Source organism: Odocoileus virginianus, chromosome 12, assembly GCF_023699985.2.
Source record: "Odocoileus virginianus isolate 20LAN1187 ecotype Illinois chromosome 12, Ovbor_1.2, whole genome shotgun sequence".
Taxonomy (NCBI): domain Eukaryota; kingdom Metazoa; phylum Chordata; class Mammalia; order Artiodactyla; family Cervidae; genus Odocoileus; species Odocoileus virginianus.
In genome coordinates, this window is record NC_069685.1 from 13,646,964 (window position 1) to 13,672,092 (window position 25,129).

The 25,129-nt window shown below is 39.6% G+C and overlaps 1 protein-coding gene across 3 annotated transcripts in view; it reads right to left on the bottom strand.

Moving 5' to 3' along the window:
* The window catches only part of GAB1 (GRB2 associated binding protein 1), a 123,089-nt gene that overhangs the window by 23,794 nt on the left and 74,166 nt on the right, over positions 1–25,129 (bottom strand). For all 3 annotated transcript variants that reach the window (XM_070474813.1, XM_070474812.1, XM_020899639.2), the window contains exons 2-3: positions 14,495–14,789; positions 1,407–1,632 (exon numbers count right to left, since the gene is read on the bottom strand). In XM_070474813.1, coding sequence (XP_070330914.1) covers positions 1,407–1,632; positions 14,495–14,789 — 521 coding nt within the window. The remainder of the gene's footprint in view (positions 1–1,406; positions 1,633–14,494; positions 14,790–25,129) is intronic.

Genomic DNA, 25,129 nt, shown 5'->3' on the forward strand with positions numbered 1-25,129 from the left:
AAAAAAAAATCTTTCTTTTGTTATAAAAATAATTCTGGAATCTAATATGTTTAAAAAATATCTTTCATATTTCAATGCAATTCACATCCTCCTTAAATAATGCAAATTAAGACAAGAAATGTACCCAATATTACTAGTTCTGGGATAGACTGAGGGCAAAAGGAGAAAGGCATGACAGAGAATGAGATGGTTGGATGGCATCACTGACTCAAATGGTCATGAGTTTGAGCAAACTCGGGGAGATAGTGAAGGACAGGGAAGCCTGGAGTGCTGCAGTTCATAGGGTCACAAAGAGAAGGACAGGACTTAGCAACTGAACAACAACAGCCTTACAAGGTGTCATACAGCTGCTGATGGTATCACAGGCATCATGATCATCTGTTTCTGGCTCAAATCTTATTACTACTTCCAGCCTTCCAGTTATCAACATCAACTAAGAAGAATAATCAATTAAAATATAATTAGCTTAGAAGAAGAGAGGGGTCTGGGAGCAGAGATAAAGATGACAGGGAGGGACTTCCCTGGTGGTCCAGTGGTGGACTTTACCTTCCAATGCAGGGAGTGCGGGTTCAATTCCTAGTTAGGGAACTAAGATCCCACATGCCTAGCGGCCAAAAAACCAAAACAGAAAACAGAAACAACATTGTAACAAGTTCAATAAAGACTTTAAAAAAATGGGGCACATTAAAAAAAAAAAGGGTGACAGTTTGGGCTTGGGGAAAGGTTTTATACTTTTGGTCAAGCACTGAAACCCATATACTTCATTCTACTTAAAAATCTGTTAAGTCAAGGCATGTGGTAAGCTCTGCTTCATTGCCACGTGTGAAGATTTGAAAGTTTCAAAGTTTTTAGCAATACATTTGATTTTACCAAATTTTAGTAACATCTGATTTGTTTAATCCACAGAATTTGCTGTATTGGGATTTTACCTGTGTGATTAATTTCTCACACAGATTCAAAGCAACCACAACACACTCACTGCAATGGAATCGTTTTGCTTTCAAAATCTTCTAGCAGTAGGTATTCCTCTCCTTCTTCAGAAACAAAAGATGACCCTTGGCTGGTTTACAATCACATAAGAAATGGAGCAAGATCACCATTTATAAATCAGTGACATCTGTTAAGCAAGTAACACTGTGAGTCCGTAACAAAGACTAAGACCCAGGAGACAGATTTCCAAAAAAGCCATGAAGGCATGAGTGTTCTTAGCCAAAAAATGATCAGCAATGTGTTTCTTCAATAAAATCTCCTGAATATCAGAAATCATTAGCAGAGGAACATCACCCTGAAGTGTAAGCCTAAGAGATGACCTTCTATAGATGGTTTCTTTTAAGCCTTCACATCAGGGTTAAAAATGTTTCAAGGAAAGGGGCCTAAGTGATGCACGCACACCATGCATGGTTTACCTGCTGGGTTCAGGCTTCTTGCTTTGACAGTTGATTAGCAAGAGGTAGTCTTGAGGATCCTCCTGGATGCCGAGGGTTTCCAGGTGTGGTGGGAGGCTGATGAGCTGATAGGGAGGCGGCGCAGCAGCTGAGGAGGCATCCCCCTGGGAGGACGGTGGCGCTGTACTTATGGCCAATGGGAAATCGGCTGGTGCCTGTAAGGAGCTACCAGGTGGCTTCACAGGATCTGCAAAACCCAAGCGTGGCCATCACTGTCCATCCCATTTTAAGGTTTCTTTAACACAGCTACTTGAAAGTTCGGGGATAAATCGTTGAAACACAGAGAACCTGGATAAACTAGGACAAGGTCAGTTAAATTTGTACCATGTAAATGGTAATGCTGCTACAGAAAACTATTGGTTCTCATTAAAAGAGATCTGAAGATAGGGCTCTTTCTTCCAGATGCTCTTAAACAAACAAACAAAAAGCCATGGTGGGGAATTCCCTGGCAGTCCTTTCACTGCTGGGGCCTGGGTTTGATCCCTGGTCAGGCAGCTAAGATTCCAAATGCCACCAAAAAAAAAAAAAAAGCCACAGTTAACATTGCCTTGAAAACTGATTTTGAGGCTATTGGGAATGGAGATGTTAGCACAAGTAGCAGCAGATTTTTTCCCCATGATAATCAAGTGGAAAAGCCAACCTTTCTAAGCCAAGCCAGCCTTCTAAGGAGACCCACTTTATTGTACGGTATCTACAGGCACATGATGCTGTGTACACCAGGGCCAGCTCTTCTCTCGTGTTTATTCCGCTGTTCATTCTTTTCTTTGTACCTCTCAACTGACTAGTCTTGTTCCAGGATTCACATTTAAGGAAACAGCTTTTCTTTAAGGTATCACCTCTTCCCTCAGCTCATAGCCTTATTTTCCATTTACTGGATTTCTGTAGTATTTTCATGCAAAAGCATTAGGCAGAGAAAGTAGTAATTTATTAAACACTTAACTGCATTCTGAGAAGACGCAAGAAAATAGCTAAACTGTGTAATATGAAGTAATTTGAAAACAACTAGAAAAAAATCTCACTGTATTCACTGACAACCAAGGAAATTATTGAGGACCCAGGAGAAAAACTCTGTTAGTCTGGTTAGCAATCTGAGGCTATAAATCCAGGGAAAAAGGATAAATGCTCATATTCAAATATACAAATCTGTTTATATTAGAACAGAAAAGGCTGGGTTGAAACTGAGATTTTTCACAACAGAACATTACCTAAAGATGCTAAAACATGGTAAGAAGACTTAAAATGTTCTACAGAATAGAATAACAGGCAGGTCATTTGGTCTGTCAATTCCCTAGGGAAGGGCTACACCTCCGTTCTATCTTCTTTGAATTCTACAGAATAAGCCCACATGCTTTTGATGAGGTCTTTATGTATTCAACATTAACATCCACATATGCACTACAGCCAGGATTAAGTAACTTATTTCAAAACTCTTCTTCCTAGGCAGAGAAGCTCATATCCTAATGGAAAAGCCTGAATAATAACATGCGAGTATTGTATCTTTCACCCCGGATAGCTCAGTTGGTAAAGAATCCGCCTGCAATGCAGGAGACCCCGTTCAATTCTTGGATGGGGAAGATCTGCTTGAGAAGGGATAGGCTACCCACTCCAGTATTCTTGGGCTTCCCTTGTGGCTCAGCTGGTAAAGAATCCACTTGCAATGTGGGAGACCTGGGTTCCATCCCTGGGTTGGGAAAATCCCCAATCTCCAGGAAAATCCCTGGAGAAGGGAAAGGCTACCCACTCCAGTATTCTGGCCTGGAGAATTCCTCCTGGACTATATAGTCCATGGAGTCGCAAAGAGTTGGACATGACTGAGTGACTTTCACTTCACTTCATGGTCATCTTTGGGCTTCCCAGCAGCCCAGTGGTAAAGAATCCACCTGCCAATGCAGGAGACGTGGGTTCAAGCCCTGGGTTGGGAAGATCCCCTGGAGAAGGAAATGGCAACCCACTTCAGTATTCTTGCCGGAGAGGAAATCTCATGGATAGAGAAGCCTGGTGGGCTACAGTCCATGGGGTCGCAAAGAGTCAGACATGACTAAGTGACGTTCACTTATGACAGGAATTCATTCATTCATTCTTTCTTATTTATGAAAGGCCAGAACAGAAGATGGTGGAAAAATAAAACTTTCCAACATTTATATGAGATAATGCCATAATTTCACGAGAACTCACATGAACCTCATCATGTCTGATGTTGGTTATAGTGTTTATAACAAACCTCATGAAATTTTTACTGCTTTGATTCTGTTACAAATATAAAGAGATTTATTCAAGGGGATTTAAAATGCCACAGATTTTTCGGTGAATCAGAGTAAATCCTCGTGCAGTGTTCAACTTCAGAAAACTATGAAAAATATTTACCCTTTAAAGAGCTTAAGAAAAATACATACAACATTGAGGCGAGAAAAGCAGCAGAGAGGTCACAGAGTAGTTGCTGCATCCCATGTACCCTAAAGGGTGTGTTTACAGGTATATTTCACATACTTCTTTCTTCTACCACAGATATTTGGTGAAATTGTACAATCCAGTTCAGTGTTTACTTCTGACCAAACAAAATCAAACCAAACATGGCAAAAACATTACTGTAGAAAACAGTACAAATTCTAGTTTTCCACAGTAATTCCTAAAATAACTTTTCCAGGTGGTTGCTTTCATGGATACACTTTTCCTATAGCAGAAACCACACTGGATGGCTGTATACTACAGGAACAGAGTGATTCATCTTAAGTGGGAAAAGTCACCCAGCTAAGCAATCAGTTTTGTCTTGCCTTGTTTTTATTAACACAATGGGACTGTTTCATTTTTAACCTTCCATTTCTGCCACCTGTGAATGATGCAAGAGACTCAATTTTCTGGAAGGAGGGGAAAAAAAAGGGATGGGGATTGTTTTCTTGTTCATGATATGGGAAGACTTGGGTATACTTCTAAGTGGTAAGGATTAAAGAGAAACTTCCATTATGTTCACTAGCAAGCTCACGGAAGAAAAGACCTTCAAACAGCCGTGAACAGCAATCCCAATCGTTCCAAAAAGCATTAATAACTTGGGGCTCAGATAATGGACCATTTTCAACATTTAGTGTTTGGGATGATTTTACTCATGGTAATTTGACTACATACTCAACTCTGTGCATTTCAATGCCAGTATGGCACAGTGTCTAGATATTCTATAACAGAAGATGTCTAGCCAAAGTTAACCAACTGGTCTGAAAGAAGAACCTTCTCTTTGACCTTATAAAGACACGGCATTAGCCCCCATTTGACCCTATAAGTAGTTGAGCAGACTGTGTTTATCACTTTCTGCCTCACTTGGGTTTCTGACTTACTGATCTTTCTAAGTAATACCAGTATCATGTTTCTGGGAATCAAACAGCATAGGGTGTGCTTCTGTGTGTAAAATTATTTCCTGTCTCTTAATTCAGAAGCCATGACGAGAATCATCAGCATGTAGTAAAGGCCCAATAAGCTACTGTAGCAAACTCTTAGTTGCATTTTACTTAGAAAGCTCATAAGGACTGCTAAGTCTTAACAAGTTTTCAGTGAACAGGAGTAGATTCTTGAGGAGAACCACAAATAATAGATTGGGTCACAGGATCCCTACCTTAATGCACAGGTTTTTTTTTTTTTTTTTTACCTTTATGCACATTATGGTTTCTGGAACCATAATCCTCTGGAGTAAGTGTCCCTCCCACAAGATGGGATGGGGTGCCCAGATAATGCCTTGAAATATTCAAAATAATATATTTTTTAACCAAATGGAGCATGTGCTTAAGCCCAGGGAAGCAATGACACTCTTTCTTATTGGTAAGGGAGACTGTTACAAAACTGACATGACAAGACCCTCTGATTTTGAAACTACTGACACACCCTACCTGAGCAGGTGGTGCTTACAGGCTAAGCCACTTCAGCCGTGTCTGACTCTTAACAACCCCGTGGACTCCAGCCCCGCCAGGCTACATGGGATCCACGGGATTCTCCAGGCAAGAATACTAGAGTGGATTGCCATGTCCTCCTCCACGGGATCTTCCCGACCCAGGGATCAAACTCGTGTCTCTTATGTCTCCTGCATTCGCAGACAGCTTCTACGAATGCTGGAAGGCCCAAGCATGTGGTAATAAAATAATTTACAATATATTCACACAGTGGAGGGCTATATAGGATGTGGAATGCCACATGGAACATGGATGGATCTCACAGACTTACTAGTGGAAAAAAGTCAGACTCAATGGTTTTATTTGTATAAAGTTCAAGCATCAGCAAAACTATAGTGAGAGAAGCAAAATAATGGTTGCATATGAACTTTTTTCTGTGTTTTTACAAGGAAGACGCATGAGAAAACCTTGTGGGGGATTGGATTGGTTCCATTTCTTGGTTTGAGTGGCCAGTTTCACAGATTTCTATTTCTACATATAGATACAGAATGGATAAATAAAACTGTTTTGAACTGTACACTGTATTGAACTGTACCTTTCACAGTAATTAAGTTATAGCTGATTAAAAGAGTAAATAAAAGGAAATTTAAGTTCCCCAATTAAGAAGCAGTGCTTTGCAGAAATGGGAGCAGGTGCATATTCTCACACATTAGTTTATCTACTTTTCTAAAAGGAGGAATATCAGAGAATCACATTATTTTTTTTTAAAGCCAGTATTACCCAGGCATTTTGAGAAAAGCAACTCAACTGATTAAGAGGCAATTTTTTAAACGTGCACCTGAAATGAGACCAGGAGCCTTTGCACCAAGTTGTGTTCAGCCCTGAGGCTGAGTTTCCTGGCACTTGTTTAGCAGATTTTATAGCTTCCACCTCAGTGTAGAAACAAAAATAAAACTGCACATTTCCAAGAAAAACAAAAGAAATTAGTTTCTAAGTCTCCAGACTACTAAATAAAAGCATTCATAGGAACCACACACAGTGCAATGAGCTAGAATTGAAAAACAGATTCAGCCTGCCAGCATTCTGAGTATTCAATAATAGCAATGGTCACCTGGGGCGGCGGAAATAACATGGTAACGATATTTTGAGAGGTTCCTGGAATCAAAACACAGGTCAGATTTTTCCCCTTTCCTTTTGTTTTCAGGAGAAAATTAGTTATTCTCCTAGGGATCAGGGATAGTTATGTTCTCAGACTGTAATGCCAAGCATAGTCTATTTCTTTTCATGTCTACTGAAACTACTTACAGTGAAAAATCATTTTGTGTTATTAATTTTAAGCCAAGAGTGGAAGTAAGTTTGGCTGTCTGGAAAGGGAAGAGCCCAGGGCTCAGGGGACAGATCTAGGTAAAGACAAAAGCACCTATTATTTCGTGAGTGGGGGTGAGATCTATCTGGAAGCATGAGAGTATAAAGCACGTAGTAAAGTTAATGGAAGAACAAAGACATTTTGATATTTGCCTTGTCATATTCAACTGTATAAATGTGATCACAAAGGGTAACAGCAGTTCTCTGTAGTTTAGAATTTGATACAAATCTTTAAAGATGCAGAATTTTTAAAAAGGCATCTAGCAAAGTCAGTTACTACAAATGAATAGGGAAATACAGTGGTTGGCTTTAAAGCCTTTTTGCAGTTTCGGTACTGTGCATCAAAACCCAAAATATGGAGCAAAATAAACTATTTGTGTGGATCCCTGATAGGACACAATGAAGACTGCTCATCTTTCACTGATTTATTCCAAGAAACTCAAGTCTCTAACACAGCCTAGTAAGACATTTCTAACTGTGGTTATTTGGGAGATGGCCAAGATGAATTTGTAAAATATCTAAACTGTAGAATTGAAAAAATAAACACAGCTGAATTCAGATTTAGCTCAGGATCGAAGATCGAAAATCGAAAAGTATTGGCAAATTGAAACTCTTAGGGACTTGCTTTAATGAACAGAAAAGTCATTTGTGATTAGCATAGGTAGTCTTGGTAACCAACTCAGCATATATACATCAAATTTGATTAATCATACTGAATTTAATTAATCATACATTTTCTTATGACCGCTCGCTTCATGGATACTGTGAAGATTACAAGTTCACAAACTGAGAGCTTCACTCAAGACAGATACACTTCTGATCTGTTTTATAAGGATCTGAGTTTTGCTACTGGAAAGGTGGCTTTCAAGTTTTGAAACTTCCCCCTCCCCATGCTAGGAAGTTTACGAAGTGAAAACAGGCATTGTAACCGATTCTGACTAATGCCACTCAAACCGCTCCATTAAGGACAAAAATTAAGCTCTCAGTACAGTGTCAGTTATAGTCACAGAGCCATTTAAAACTACCGAGGCTTTTCCTGGCCCTCCTGAGACAAAAATCAGCTGCTCTCTATGCTTTTTTCCCCGTTTAACAGAGCACCTGTCAACCTGCATTATATTTCCTAGTATTTGCCCCTCTATGACTAGACTGGGCTTCTGAGATGGTGCAAGTGGTAAAGACCCTGCCTGCCAATGCAGGAGACTTAAGAGACATGGGTTTGATGCCCTGGTTGGGAAGATCCCCTGCAGTAGGGAATGGCAACCCACTCCAGATTCTTGCCTAGGAAACCCCATGGACAGAGGAGCCTGGTGGGCTACAGTCCTTGCGGTCACAAAGAGTTGGACACAACTGAAGTGATTTAGCATGCATGCACTACTGTAAATTCTATGAAGGTAAGAAGTGTATTTACACACTCTCATGGTATCACACTTTAATATATATGTATACTTTTATATTATATATAATTATTATATTAATTATATAGATTATACTAATTATACCAACTATACCAATATAAGTTACATATTAATATATACTGAAGTATGACATATAAATAAATATAAACATATGTATACACACACAGACACATATGTGTATAACTTGTGCCGTGCCACGCTAAGTCATTTCAGTTGTGTCTGACTCTGTGACCCTATGGTAGCCCACTAGGCTCCTCTGTCTATGGGATTCTCTAGGCAAGAATATTTATCAACTGTAATGAATTATTCTGGGTATGAATATTCTCTCATAAGATGCTCAGTTCTCTGCCTGTAATACTTCATCTGTCTCCCTAACTAGTCACCTAATATATATTGGTTGAATGAATGCCCAAAGCCTAGCAGATCCCTGGCAAACTCAAATAATTGGGTAGATTAATGAATCAGTTTTCTAAAGCAGACAAAACTTACCTACTTCCTAGAGCTGACTGGGTGGGTGTTCATCAAGTTCCCAGATGATAAGAACCATTCTACAGTGGACAAAGGAACCAGACTCTGTGCCTTAACACTTGTAAAGCTAATTTGGGATACCTGAGCACTAGACATTCTCAATCTGGGGGGTTATCCACTCTAACCACCCTATGAAAGTGCTTCTAAAAAATTACACACATTCCTTGACCGAAGAATGTACTAAGAGGGCACCTAATACCGTTTGTTAACTAGGAGAATTATAAAGAAAACAAACAGAGAGACCAAAGAACACCAACTGGAGTCTTCAGATCAGCTGAATCTGTACCAGTGGAAACACAAGTCTGACTTCACATCCCCCCAAACAAATTCTAAACTGAAAAGGTAGCAGGTAAAAGAACAACACCAACATAAAGACTATACAAATACTTAAATTATTTTAGCTGACAATCCATTATACAGTGTCTAAATAAATCATCATCATTACTGACTGGCTGTTAAATAACCATTAAAAAGAGAGCCATGTTGTCCGTTGACAGATGAGTGGATAAAGAAGCTGTGTTACATATATACAATGGAATATTACTCAGCCATAAAAAGGAATTCATCTGAGTCTGTTCCAATGAGGTGGATGAACCTAGAGCCTATTATACAGAGTGAAGTAAGTCAGAAAGAAAAACAGTGTCATATACAAATGCATATTTATGGAATCTAGAAAGATGGGACTGACGAACCTATCTGCAGGGCAGCAATGGAGACACAGACATAGAGAACGGACTTGTGGACACAGAAGGGGAAGGAGAGGGTGGGATGAAAGGAGAGAACAGCGTGGAAACATGCACATTACCATACGTGAAATAGATAGCCAGTGGGAGTCGGCTGTGTGACTCAGGGAGCTCAAGCCAGTGCCCGGCGACAACTTAAGATGGGTGGGATGGGACGGGAGGTGGGAGGGAGACTCAAGAAGCGGGGACAAATGCATATATACCTATGGCTGATTTATGCTTCCCTGCTAGCTCAGACGGTAAAAAATCTGCCTGCAATGTGGGTGACATGGGTTGATCCCTGGGTTGGGAAGACCCCCTGGAGGAGGGCATGGCAACCCACTCCAGGATTCTTGCCTGGAGAGTCCCCGTGGACAGGGGAGCCTGGTGGGCACAAAGAGTCAGACATGACTGAGCGACTCAACACAGGACAGCGCACGGCTGATTCATGCTGATGTATGGCAGAAACCAACACAGTATTGTACAGCAATTATCCTTCAATTAAAAATAGAAAATACATATATACAAAACAGAATTTGAAAAAGAACAGATACATGTATATATCTAACTGAATCACTTTGTTGCAGACCTGAAACACAACATTGTTAATCAACTGTATTCCAATATAAAATAAAAAGTTTTAAAAAATAAATAAAATTTAAAAAATAAAAGATACATTGAATAAAAAATTTAAAAAAAAAGAGCCATCTCATTTGTGACTTCAACTTAAAAATCCTCCACTGCACTCAACTATAGATCATGTATGTAAGCAAGAAAGGAGTTTAACTGGATTAAGAAGTAATACCCACAGGTCCACTTGAACTGGGAACATACTTAGTAACTTGACAAAAACAACCAAAGCTTTAATTCCTTATGCACAACAATTTCTTGAGGCTTTTAATCAGTAACTCTGCTGAAGTGCTCCGTCATCAGCCTCCTGTCGAAATAAGTCACCTCCTTCCCCTTCTCGGCGCTGTTGTCACTTGAGCATTCTGGAGTCCGTCAGCAGGGGCTTCCCCTCCCCACCGGGCCAATCCCAGTCCTAGAAGCCTCCTTCTCCTGGGGCCTGCCTGGCCAGAGAGGAGACAGTGTGCTGACCTGAGCTAATTAGACACGTCGACTCTTTCACTTCAATCCAAATCTTGATGTTGATTGTTAACACAATTTTTCCACCTCTCACCAAATCTCCAGTGCTCCTAAGTACATATATTTGGAAATGCACACTTGTCAATGTGAATGTAACCATGAAGATAATAGGGTCAAAGATCTCGGGCCGCCTTTATTTCTACTTTTTGGCTCTGCGAACCTATATTAATACTGGAGTCCCCTACACGGATTCTTAGTGTTTGTTTTAAAAAGAAGAGAAGTGGAGAAGCAGACAAGGAATCTAAATGGTCAAGACAGCTACATCAGTTCAGTTCAGTCTCTCAGTCGTGTCCGACTCTTTGCAACCCCATGAATCACAGCATGCCAGGCCTCCCTGTCCATCACCAACTCCCAGAGTTTACTCAAACTCATGTCCATCGAGTAGGTGATGCCATCCAGCCATCTCATCCTCTGTCGCCCCCTTCTCCTCCTGCCCCCAATCCCTCCCAGCATCAGGGTCTTTTCCAATGAGTCAACTCTTCACATGAGGTGGCCAAAGTATTGGAGTTTCAGCTTCAGCATCAGTCCTTCCAATGAGAACCCAGGACTGATCTGCTTTAGGATGGACTGGTTGGATCTCCTTGCAGTCCAAGGGACTCTCAAGAGTCTTCTCTAACACCACAGTTCAAAAGCATCAATGCTTCGGCACTTAGCTTTCTTTACGTCCAACTCTCACATCCATACAAGACCACTGGAAAAACCATAGCCTTGACTAGACGGACTTTTGCTGGCAAAGTAATGTCTCTGCTTTTTAATATGCTATCTAGGTTGGTCATAACTTTCCTTCCAACGAGTAAGCGTCTTTTAATTTCATGGCTGCAATCACCATCTGCAGTGATTTTGGAGCCCCCCAAAATAAAGTCTGACACTGTTTCCAGTGTTTCCCCATCTATTTCCCATGAAGTGATGGGACCAGATGCCATGATCTTAGTTTTCTGAATGTTGAGCTTTAAGTCAACTTTTTCACTCTCCTCTTTCACTTTCATCAAGAGGCTTTTCAGTTCCTCTTCACTTTCTGCCATAAGAGTGGTGTCATCTGTCTATCTGAGGTTATTGATATTTCTCCCAGCAATCTTGATTCCAGCTTATACTTCATCTAGCCCAGGATTTCTCATAATGTACTCTGCATATAAGTTAAATAAGCAGGGTGACAACATATAGCCTTGACATACTCCTTTTCCTGTTTGGAACCAGTCTCTTGTTCCATGTTCAGTTCTAACTGCTGCTTCCTGACCTGCCTACAGGTTTCTCAAGAGGCAGGTCAGATGGTCTGGTATGCCCATCTCTTTCAGAATTTTCCACAGTTTATTGTGATCCACAGAGTTGAAGGCTTTGGCGTAGTCAATAAAGCAGAAATACATGTTTTTCTGGAACTCTCTTGCTTTTTCAATGATCCAGCAAATGCTGGCAATTTGATCTCTGGTTCCTCTGCGTTTTTTAAAACGAGCTTGAACATCTGGAAGTTCATGGTTCACGTACTGCTGAATCCTGGCTTGGAGAATTTTGAGCATTATTTTACTAGCGTGTGAGATGAGTGCAATTGTGTGGTAGTTTGAGCATTATTTGGGATTGCCTTTCTTTGGGATTGGAATGAAAACTGACCTTTTTCAGTCCTGTGGCCACTGCTAAGTTTTCCAAATTTGCTGGCATATTGAGTGCAGCACTTTCACAGCATCATCCTTTAGGATTTGAAAGAGCTCAACTGGAATTCCATCACCTCCACTAGCTTTGTTCGTAGTGATGCTTTCTAAGGCCCACTTGACTTCACATTCCAGGATGTCTGGCTCTAGGTGAGTGATCACACCATCATGATTATCTGGGTTGTGAAGATCTTTTTTGTACAGTTCTTCTGTGTATTCTTGCTACCTCTTCTTAATATTTTCTGCTTCTGTTAGGTCCATACCATTTCTGTCCTTTATTGAACCCATCTTTGCCTGAATCATTCCCTTGGTATCTCTAATTTTCTTGAAGAGATCTCTAGTCTTTCCCATTCTGTTGTTTTCCTCTATTTCTTTGCATTGATCGCTGAAGCTTTCTTATCTCTCCTGGCTATTCTTTGGAACTCTGCATTCAAATGGGAATGTCTTTCCTTTTCTCCTTTGCTTTTCGCTTCTTCTTTTCACAGCTATTTGTAAGAGGAATTCCACCTGTAAAATTCTTCTTGAGGTCTTTAATCACTCAGTTCTTCCAGGTTGTTGCTCAGTTGCTCAGTCCCATCCAACTCTTTGCAACCCCATGGACTGCACCACTCCAGGCTTCCCTGTCCTTCACTGTCTCCTGGGTTTGCTCAAACTCATGTCTACTGAGTTGGTGATACCATCCAACCATCTCATCCTCTGTCTCCCCCTTCTCCTCCTGCCCTCAATTGTTCCCAGCATCAGGGTCTTTTCCAGAAATTTTACTCTTCACTATAGGTGACCAAAGTATTGGAGTTTCAGCTTCAGCATCAGTCCTTCCAATGAATATTCACGGCTGATTTCCTTTAGGATGGACTGTTTTGATCTCCTTGCAGTCCAAGGGACTCTCAAGAGTCTTCTCCAACACCACAGTTTGAAAGCAACAATTCTTTGGCACTCAGCCTTCTTTATGGTCCAATTCTCACATCCATACATGACTTTTGCCATAGGTTCTTCCAGGACAGGCACCCAAATATTAGATACTTAAGAAGCTCTTCCCTTGCCTCTATCATTCACAGTCCTCTTCTCCAACCAAAGAGGAGTCTACTTCACCATTGCATCCGTCCCTAGCCCCTAAGCCTGCAGGTTCTGCCTCCCTCCTTTCATTCATGTAGACAGAATACTACTTCCTTCAAAAGCCCACAGTTCACAATTGGTCTTCTCTAAGAAGCTTTTCTTCACTACCTGTTTCCAAACTCAGGTCCCTTCTTCCTCCACATGCTTTATAGGGCATCTGTTTTAAGTAAATTGAGATGTTTTTTCTTTTTCATCATGTTTTGTGACTGATTCTCAATTTTCTTTTCATAGGTATTGATAGTCACCTTGGCTATTTCATGACTCCACAATCCAACAGAGTTTAAAAATAAGCCCTGTGTCCATTATTAGACGAATGGATAAAGAGGGTGTGGTGTTTATATATATACATATAATGGAATATAATGTATGTATTATATCATGATGTGATATGATATACTGTAATATATACTATCAATAGAATATATATAATGGAATAATACTCGGTCATGAAAAAGTCACGTTGCCACTTGCAACATAAATAGACCTGGAGGGTGTTATGTTAAGTGAAATAAGTCAGACAAAAAAATATAAACACCTTATGATATCACTCAAATGTGGCATTTAAAAAATGTTACAGACTAGTGAATACAACAAAAAAGAAGCAGACTCAAGATACAGAGGTGAAATTAGTGATTACCAGTAGGGAGTGGGAAGGGAGAGGGGCAAGATAAGGTTAAGGGACCTCAAGATAAGGGCATTAAGAGATTCAGAGGGGATTAAGAGATTCAAACTATTATGTATTAAAAAAGCTGTAAGGATATATTGTACAACACAGAGTATATAGCCAATATTTTATTTATAAAGAGCATACCCTTTAAAAACTGTGAACCATTATATTGTACAGCTGTGACATATAATACTGTAGAGCAACTATACTTAAGTTCAAAAAACTTCTGAAGAATTAAGGTGCATGAAAATGTTATTTTAATAGGTTGAAATATCAAGTATCAGCAGTGTTAAAGTTTAACTTAGTATTTACACTGGAACTCAAGAAACACTCTTAAATTTTAAGTATGCCTTCTTGTCATCTTCAGGACCTTATTTAGATGTTGCCCCACAATGATAGTCTTTCTTTCTAAAATTTACATAAAGTTTCTCTCTAGACATTGAGAGGTGTGCTTTTTCTACATGTCGTTACTATCATAAAAAAATATATTGTGTAACTGAAATAACAATGAATTTTATAATGGCTTTTAAAATGCAGGAATAAAGGAGAACTGAGGGAGAATCACAGAATCCTGAACTTACCTTCTTCTGTAGGATTAAACCCACAGATGTCACAAATACAACGAACCCACTTATTCATTTCCTCCTCGCTGTCGGCTACCAAGTAGAAAATCCGGTCAATGGTGTTGATATCAAAAATGTAGCTGTTTTCAAACTCTTTTTTGTTAAATGTCAATCCAGCGTCAACTTGCTGACATAAATTTAAATCAATAATACGGATAGGCTTCTTGGCGTGATCATTTTTGTAATATTCCAAGACATCTGGGTCTCCAGTTAAACGGCCACTGCGTAACACAAACCATCTCCTCTTCCATGCCTAGGAAGAAAACAAAAATATCCACCCAGTGTTAAGCTGAGAGAAGTTTTTCAGATGCACATTTGTCAAATCAAATTTACAAAATCATTGACTAGAGAAAGTCACATATGATGTTTTGTTTTCATAGAATAATCTACCATTCCCGCCAAGTTTACTGGTGTCTCATCAATTAACTCAATAATGTGTGTGTATACACACTTGTTATTCTCTATCATCTGATAAAGTATTAGAAGACATTGCGTGATATTAGAAGACATTATACTGACGTACTATCAAGTCAACAAATCATGGAAGATTTAGTTTTCATTAAATATAAAAAAGTAAACGGTGCTGGAAAAACCGGATATCAACTTGCAAAAGAATTAAATTAGACCCTCACCTTACATTATACAGAGATTAACTCAAAATGGATCAAAAACCTAAATGTAAGAGCTAAAACTATAAAACTCTTAGAAAAGCACATAGGGGAACGCTTCACAATGTTAGATTTGACAATGATTACTTGAATATGATACTAAGAGCATAGGAAACAAAAGAAAAACAGATAAACTGGACTGCATCAAAATTTAAAACTTCTGTATTTTAAAGAAGGACATGATCAAAGGGTGAAAACACAACTCACAGGAGGGGAGAAAACGCTTGCAAATCACATATCTGCTAAGACATTAATGTACCGAATATACACAGAACTCCTACAACTTAATGGTAACAACAGAAATATACAACTCAGTTCAAGAAAGGGCAAAGGACTTTCATATTATACATAAAGAAGCCTAGAAATTCTTTCACTATTATCCTCTTTAACCTCAACATTGATCAAATTAAAAAAAAAAAACCCACAACCAATTGTCTGAAACGGTTGACTTCCCAACATCTCTGTCCAGAAACGAAATGAAGCCGTACTCTTCTGTGAGGGTCTTCCTGAGTGTGCAGTCAGACCAAAAAGGGCCCATTTTAGCAAGATGCAAGTTACCTACTAAGAGTCATTCTCTGCTCTAGACTGAACATACACGGTCAGACCACCAGGAAGTGCAAGAATTGAGAAACAGTAACGTATGCACCCCAAGGGAATCAAATCTTCATGGACACTGTCCACTTCTGCCCATCTGGAGAACATGATGGAGCACCAGCCACATCTCAGTCCCCTACTTTTGGAAAAGTGTAACAAGACAGAGTATGTCTGTTCCAGTGATAACTTGGGGGTACTGACAGCTTTATCCTTATGGCGTGTTCAGAAATTTTTTCAGAGCAGTATATGAGTTTGGTGCTCCACCTATAGTCTATGCAGGCTTCCCAGGTGGTGCAGTAGTGAAGAATATGCCTGAGAGTACAGGAGACATGGATTCGATCCCTGGGTCAGGAGGATCCCCTGGAGAAGGAAATGGCAACCCACTATAGTATTCTTGCCTGGAAAATTCCATGGACAGAGGAGCCTGGTGGGCTACAGTCCATGGGGTCACAAAGAATCAGACATGACTGAACAGCTGAGTGCCCACACACAAATACACACGCACACACACAACAGTCTAATCAGACAAAGAATGTTCATGACGTTGGTACTATAACGTAGGCCAATCCCCCTTCCCCAAATAGTACTTCTGCTTCTTCATTAACATATTGATCCCTTTATTTCAAAAAATCTACAAAATTTATAATCACTGAAAGGACTACTACATGTAGTGACACGATAGGGTCTCTCTTTTTTTTTTCTTTTGCAGAACTTAGCATCTGTAACACAAAAGGCATGGCAGTATCCACTAAAACCTGCATTATTTTATCCTGAAAAATACATGTAAACCGAGAGGAGGGCTAACTAAAACCCACATAAACTTCCCTAATAGATGTTTAGTCTCAGCCTCCATAATGACCACCTTCTTAAATAAATTCTGACACGAGTTAATTTTGACTTGTAGTTCATTGATTAAGTCACAGCTAGGAAGCTGTGACAATTCTCTGAGGCAGAGAAAATGAAAATTAAGGGACTGGAGTGGTGCAAAAACCAGTTTATGTGGTCTATAATAATTCGGACAACTGTTCTGATAACTGAATCAACTAGGGTGATAACTTTAGGTTTCACATTTTAAAAGATTCTTTAAATTGAATTCACCCAAGAAAATTTAGATATATTAAGAACTAAATCAATGAAATAATCAGTCCATAAGTTATTGATTATACTATAAATGACATGCTAGGTTATTTGTGTGAAGAAATGATAGGAAATTCATGATTTTTTCTCTCCAAGAATCTACTGGCTATGAAGAAAATACTCGTCATACGTGCACATATTTGAGAATATAGCAACCCTAGTAAAATATATGCAGGACTACAGACAGAGGAGCCTGGCAAGTGGTTGCAAAAGAGTCAGACCCTGTGACTTAGTGACTCAATAACAACAAACTGTCAAATGGACTGGCATTCCTTCATGGAAGAACATATGCAATCCTTTAATGAGAAGATCAAGTAGAAAAATCACAAAGACATAAAATATTATATATGTACTTCTTTAATATCATCAAGATTTTAAAACATATCTATTTGGCTGCACTGGGTCTTAGCTGCAGCATGCAGGATCTTCAGTTGTGGAGCACAGACTCTCTAGCGTGGTGCACGGGGTCAGGTGTTCTGTCCCATGAGAGATGTTAGTTCTCTGCCCAGGAACTGAACCTGTGTGCCCTGTATTGCAAGCTGGATTCTTAACCACTGGACCACCAGGGAAGACCCTATCATCAAGATTTTCAATTAATTTCTCAGTCTGACTGCAGCTCAAAGTTAAAAGCAAATGATTAGTGTCCAGAAGAAGGCACTGTTGGAGTTCTACAGAGGCTTTAGATAATACTGAAAAGTTATAAAGTGTTAAATCCACATGAATTTAGCACTGGATTCTGGATTATAAAAATCCATTCATAAGTCTATTTATTTCAAAATAAATAAATATCATCTCTTAGTAAAAACCATGCCCTCATGGCTACCTCCTTATCAAGCAGTAAGCTTTGAAAAGGAATAGACAAGTAAAGAAAAAGGAAAACACAGTATTATGTCACTTATCCAGGGCATCAAGGAATCATTATCTTTTTGTAAGTGATTTCTCCAGATGGTGAAAGTTCTGTCTTTAAGTACAGAAATGACTTTTTAAAACTTTAATGTGGTTGGTGCAAGGAAATCTTTCTAAAATGCCTTACTACATAATTCATTGAACATAATTCATGCATCCCCCTATGACTCAGACTAAATATTACAGGCATCAATTTCTATCCTGTACTTCAGGGCAGCTCTCAGGCTGTAAGATGTATGCAGGGTTGTGTGTTATTAGCTCAGTCGTGTCCAACTCTTTGCAACCCCATGGACTGTAGCCCGTCAGACTCCTCTGTCCATGGAATTCTCCAGGCAAGAACACTGGAGTGGGTTGCCTTTCTCTTCTCCAGGAGATCTTCCCAATCCAAAGATCAAACCTGGGTCTCCTGCATTGCAAGTAGATTCTCTACCATCGGAGAACCAGGGAAGCCAGTATGCAAGGTTATCTGCCCCTATATAAATGCTACCATATTATTGTGCCTGTATAGTTCATCTCTAAATTCTTAAATACAGTCATTTTTTTTCTCTTAAGTTTAATCAGCTGTCCCTTCTCCTGCTAATCATATGATTTATAGGATGTCAAACTGTGTCCTTTATCAGGAACTTTGCACATGCTGCTTCCTAAGTCCAGAATGTTCCTTCCTCTCTTTGCCAGGCAGACTTTGACCTTTAGGTTTCTCTTTCTTGACCACCCTCAACCCATCACTCCCCAGTGTAGAGTAGGGCATAATTTTAGGGATATCAGCACTTACCTATGTATTGATTTTTATAATCCTGTGATCCAATTTTTCTTTGTATTTCTTTATTTAGTATCTAACTTCCCAAGCAGATCGTGAAGTCTGAGTAGACAGTGACTATGTCTACTTATTTGCCATTACATACTCAATGCATAGTCCAGGGCCAAGTACATAGAAGTATTTATACAATAAACAGAATTCCTGTAAGACTGTGAAGTCGTCACAATTTTCAGGTTATTAGATTAGATACATGGGCCACACTGAATAGAAAGGCATGCTTTCAAAACCTCTTCCACCTGAGAAAAAGAGCTCCAATGCTGAATGGATATATAATAAAGTAGACACAACCCGAGCTTTGCCAAAACACACGCACAAAACACCCTGGGAAAACAACAGAAAGAGAGAACAATGCAATACATCCCTTTGCTACAGTTCTCGTGTCACTCTTGGTCATCCAGCTGACTGCAGCTCCCCCATCCATTTCTATGTTTCCCTCTTGAAACGATATTGTTAACATGTAAAAGGCCCTTGGAAACGAAAATAAACAGCCAAGAAACGAGCAGCAATGAATCGTGGGCACTGGGCAGATTGGGGCTAGTGATTACAGAGGCCGAGAAGACATTATCTAAGAGATGAACCCTTGCAGCAGGAAATTACAACATGAAAACACAGAATTTAGCCCAGCAGCACCTGCCACTTATTTATTTATTTTTAACATGGTCCAAATGCGACTGTTTGTCTCAGTCACAAAATGAGTCACTCTCATTGAATCTGGCACGGCTTAAACGGGAAAACAAAAGCAATTACATAAACTACACACTTTAATAAGGCAGATACAAAGGTTCTCTGGATTAGGGTACAAAGCGCGATTTAGCCACAGAATAAAGCTTGATGCTCAACAAGAGAACTGACCTCAGCACCCTCGCTAATCGCAGCACAAAAGCTTCTCTATGTTTTGTCTGAGCACAAACTCGGTCCACATAAATCAGTCTTTGTTATCCGAAAATATCTGGGATTCTTAAAGTTTGCCCTATTTTTATCCTTGCTGCCTTGGTAGCCCCAGAGAAAGCTGTACATTGCCTTACCAGTTCTACACTGCAGGAATGGACCAAACAAGGACGCAGTTTTTTAGGAAACACTCAAAGCCATTTTAAACAAAATACATGTGAAAAATCATTTTACCCACTGGCTAATGAGCAGGTGTGGTTAAGGGAGCTATGCAAACATTTATTTTGTTGTCATTGCCTACATGCAACAGTCAGTTCAACCTGAAGTTGAATAAATGATGTGTTAAAATAAGATTGCACCAGCAGGTCTGCATTTTGAAGCAGCTTAGAAGCACCACAGTCTGATGCCTGTGTCCCATATCAGGGTTGCAAGATTAAATTTGGCTACTATATGAAAGTCAACAAATCCCAATGGACATATATTTACATCAGACGGTGAAACTAAATATCTACAATGCTTAGAGTATTTGCATTATTGCTTTTACCTATCCCCTATATTTGGTGACTGCCTGCTGCCTGCAGGATAAGCCAAACTCTCTCTGGCAAGAACATGGGGCTCTCCCAGCTTCTGCTATCTCTCCAGCCCCACTTTTTGCTGCTCTGCCTTTCAACTGCATTGGAAATACATGCAGGTCCCTTAATACTCTGCTTCTGTACTGCCTCTGGCCCTGATACATTCTGGCCCTTAGCACATAATCCATTCCTAGATTTAGCTCAGACTTTGGGAAACCATCCCTGAACGGCCCCTTCCAAGCTCTCCATTTCCCCCTCATTTCCAGTTACAGAGCTTGACATCCCTACAAGTGAGCTTCTTGAGGACTGGAGCCATGCCTTTTCACCTTTCATCTTCTCCTAGTCCCAGGTTGGTGCTCAGGCAATGCTGAATATGTCAAGGGAGACACGGATGAAAATATGGAAGTTCTCACACTCTCTATGCATTATAGGGATACTGACATGACTGCAATCTTCCCAGTCCATTTACAACTGGGCTAAGAGGAATTATTCAGGAAAGACAGAGGTGCATAAACCATAAATTCATCGGTTTTAAAACTCTACAGCCACGAGAGGTTTTCTTGGTTTTTTTTTTTTTTTTTTGGCCACACCATGCAGCATGTGGGATCTTAGTTTCCTGACCAGGAATCAAACCAACAGCCTCTGCATTGGAAGTGTAAAGTCTTAACCACTGCACCAAAAGGGATGTCTCAGCATAGGACATTTCAAATGCTCACCAGGTGATTCAAATGTGCTCAGACAGAATTAGGCTGGTTTTCAAAAAAGAATTAAGCAAGCAAACAAGTATAGAGGTTCTTTTAAGATTTTACCTAATTCCTTCTCTTCTCAAGCCTTCTGTTGCCACTAAAGCAGTTCATCTGTTCTCTCCTCAATTTTGTCCACAGTATTTACCCCACTGGAGAGTATACTTGAACTCCTTTCTACTATTGGAAACCTAACCATTCTTCAAAGTTCTGTTCAAATCTTTCCCTTGTCTTGCCACACCTGCTCTCTGGAGTCTTCGCCAAAATCTTCTGCATGGCTATGGACAGCTTAGAACCATCTGTTATTCTGTCATTTTCACTGGTGGCTCAGATGATAAAGAATCTGCCTGCAATGAGGAGACCTGAGTTCCATCCCTAGGTTGGAAAGATCCTCCGAAGGAGGAAATGACAACCCATTCCAGTATGCTTGCCTGGAGAGATCCATGGACACACGAGCCTGGTGGGGTACATTTATCTTACTGTGTACATTTCCAAACGTTCCAAATACTCATGAATTATTTTCCCAACCTGACATCCAGTTCTTCGAAAGCTGAGACCATTCCTTAAATTTTTTTGTCTGCTGTGGACAGCCAGTGAACTTAAATGAAAAGACCTCAGGGAGAGAAAAAAAGAAGTCCACTGTTGTTACTAGGGTAGCCCAAACTCACAGGTCGGTGTACAAAACCATACTTATTATACATCAAAACAATACTTACCCTCCCTGCCTCTCCAGCCAACACACACATGTTGTTGTTTTCAGTCTAACACATCCTCTTACTTTCACCCAACGACCCTACTCTGCCTTCAAGAGTTAGCTCAAGACCTCTTCTTTGCAACTTCCCTCCGCTTGCTCTGAGCTAAGGCACCTAACCTACTTGCTCCTGCTTCTCTGAGGTCTCAGCACACAGGTCCTAGGTAGTATGTTCCCTTCGGGGGGTTCAGAAAAACCTCTAATGACTCCATCCAGGTCTGTAGGTCTGTCATAGTCGCTGAATCCTCAACTTGACCTTGACCGGACAAGCTGAAGAATAGCACTTTCTATATTCTTGAGTCAACCGCCCTTCCATCATGGAACATCACCACTGTAATTTTACTAACCCACTATTATCCTAGGAAATTGGTGGAAAAAAAGAGTGGAACTTTCTTATTCTGAAATCTCTTAAAAGGTATTTCACGACTGAAATTTAAGGAAAGAAGGTCACAACTGTGAATTCAAAATTTATGTATAATCTTGGAAATCTGTAAAATGTTAACAAAGATAGGTGTTTCACTAAATGAAAATGCTAGTTTTTAATAAGGGAGGTTTTAATCTAAACTTCACCAGCAGGGTAATGATTAAATTTAAATAAATCTCAAGATATAAATACAATAATAAACTGATGCAAAACATTTAAAAAGTGAGACAAATCTGTATATATGAAAAATGCATGCATGTTCAGTTGCTAAGTTTTCTCCAACTCTTGTGACCCCATGGACTGTAGCCCACCAGGCTCCTCTGTCCATGAGATTTTTTAGGCAAGAATACTGGAGTGGGCTACCATTTCCTTTTCTAGAGGATTTTTCCAACCTAGGGATCGAACCTGCGTCTCTTGCAGGCGAATTCTTTATCACTGAGCCACCTGGGAAGCACATATATGAAAAATACTCACACGATAATTGTTAAACTTAAAAAAAAAAAGCTCCAGAATTGTATGATTCCATTTTGTCTGAAATGATCTTGTGTGTATGTATAAACTGTGTTTAGAGGGCAAGTCTGGAAGGAGGCACACGGGAAGTGTTAACTGCGGTCATTCCAGGAAAAGGGTTGGGAGGGTCAGGCCAGTTTCATATTTTTATTTTATATGATTTTGTGCCTGATTTTTTTTCAAGGACTGTCCATTCAGTACTGTTATAATTTTAAAAATACTACATTTTTAAAAAGCTTATGCTTCAAAATGCTCTAAAAAACGATGCCTATTAATTAATATTTTAAAATCTAGGAATGATGTACACAAGACAAAAGAGCTTACATCTGTATGGAAATGCATATTCCTCTTCATATTCTGCAGTTAGTGAATAAATTTAGCCTTTCTTTTAAATATAGAATTCCAGGATACATCTGGAGAGACTGAGTCTTAGTCAGGAAACAGCTTAGACAAAGTATAACTACTTTGTTTTAAAAACTGGAATTTAGAGGGTTAAAAAAAAAAAAAAGGAAAGTTGGAAGCACTTAAAATAGAGAAACAAATTTCTTCTCCCAAAGTCTGGTGGTCTTAACATTCTTACAATTTTAATTTATTTGAAAAACCATGTCAGTAAACGGTCATATACTTAGATATTTAAATATCTAAAATAAGCACTTTGGGAATTACTTTTCCTATTAAAAACATTAACTTTCCATAATAATAATACAACTAGGGTAAATAAAATAAAGAAAAACAAATTAGCCATGAAGCAGGGACAAAAGAAAACCATTTGCTTTAAAATACTTGAGTTGTTTTCCAGGAAGCACCATCTTTTCTCTTAGAGCAAAATAAGGAAAAAACAGGCTCAGTGGAAGTTTCCACTCCATTGGCTCTGTCATTAAGATCATCTGTTCCAAACACACACAAGCCTAAAATTTCCTGTTTTCAAACTATTGTCACCATCTTCTAGCCTAGTGTTATCTGTGCTAACTTTAGCTTAGTAATATAAACAAAAGAATACACCAAAAATAATGCAAGACAATGCCTAGAGGTAGGCTAACAACTGTGCCACAAACTTCTTAAATAGGGGTTTACATACAGCATCTGGACAAAAGCAAATTAGCTGGACCTAAAGCAGTTACATAATAGCAAAGCTAACAAAAATAACAAAAATCAAATTTAACTCAAACACTATGGTAACTGGAAAAAAAATTTCAGGGAATTTTAAATGATTAATGAAAGTCCATCTCATTTACTTGTTGAAATCATTGCTAAACTGATGCCTACCTCAAAACTCTGGTGGAAGTCCTATATCAAAGGAATAAACAAAACAGCAATGACAAAAACTCCCTGATATTTTACATACACAAACTAGTTCTCACACCTTTTGGGATCATTAGACCGCTCTGCGAATCTTTCAAAAGCAATATAACCTTTTCTTCAAAAAAGGCACATAAATAATATCACACAGTTTCAGGGGTTCACAGGACCCCTGGGGCACATGATAAGAATGCTTGAAATAGGACTTGCCTTTAATACTTCTTACTACAAAGAAGAGTTTGATATGAGACTCTGGACCCCAACTAGGCACACTGATTTCTAAAATTCCACAGGAAGGTAGGTCACCTCTCAACACAGCATGGTGGGCAGGTTGAATATATATTTTCACTTGTGAATACAAGTTCATCTCTCATCATATTTCCAAGTGTGAGGGTTATGGGACACACTAACCCTGTGAATTTCCAAGGTTTCCTCACTCTGACAAGGAGGAAGCTAAGAGGCAAGAGACTGGCTAACATGGATGCAAGATAAACTTGCAACGTCCTGTGAGGCTGGGGATGAAGGCTTGGGGTGATTTCATAGTGAACCTGCACTGAGAAGAAAGACCGCCTGCCTTGGGTTTCATGTCATCTCACCCTTGGCCTGTGACCAAGTACTTCAAGAGTCAGTGCGCCCACATCAGGGTGTGATCACAGGACGGTGGCGTCAGCGAGTCCACCTCAACTTCAGGAATCAGCCTTCAGCCTGCCTTGGGCCTAGATGAAAGGTATTTGGGAGTCCTATGTTATCTGGTTAGCTGGAGATTTAGAATGGCAGCTGTAGTGACTTCCAGAGCAAGTATGTACCTGGCTGTGTCTTTTGCATATCCCCCTAAGAACCCGTGGAAGCAGAGGTAGCACAAATGTCCAGACAGATTCCTCCCAATTTAGCTGAAAACAGCAAAAGTACCATAAAGCGCTGTGAGCTTTACACAGGTCCAGAGTCATCAAACCATTCATTTCATCCTTGAAGTCTCACTAAAGGCAATAATCCAAAAGACAGCTAAATACATAGGGCATTCAAGCACTCAGTACAATGTTGGTTATATGAGTAAATATTTAAAACAATCTAAATATGCAATAATAGGTAGGGTGACCAACCATCCCAGTTTCCCCAGGACCATCCCTATTTTTACAAGTCAAAATTCCACGTCCCTGGGAAACTCCTCAGTCCTAAGCAAACCAGGAAGCAAACTGGTGACAGTAGGAAATTGAGGAAATGAATTAAGATACGTTTCTATGGAGGAGTTTGACAGAGTCATTAAAATGATGCCTTTGAATGGCA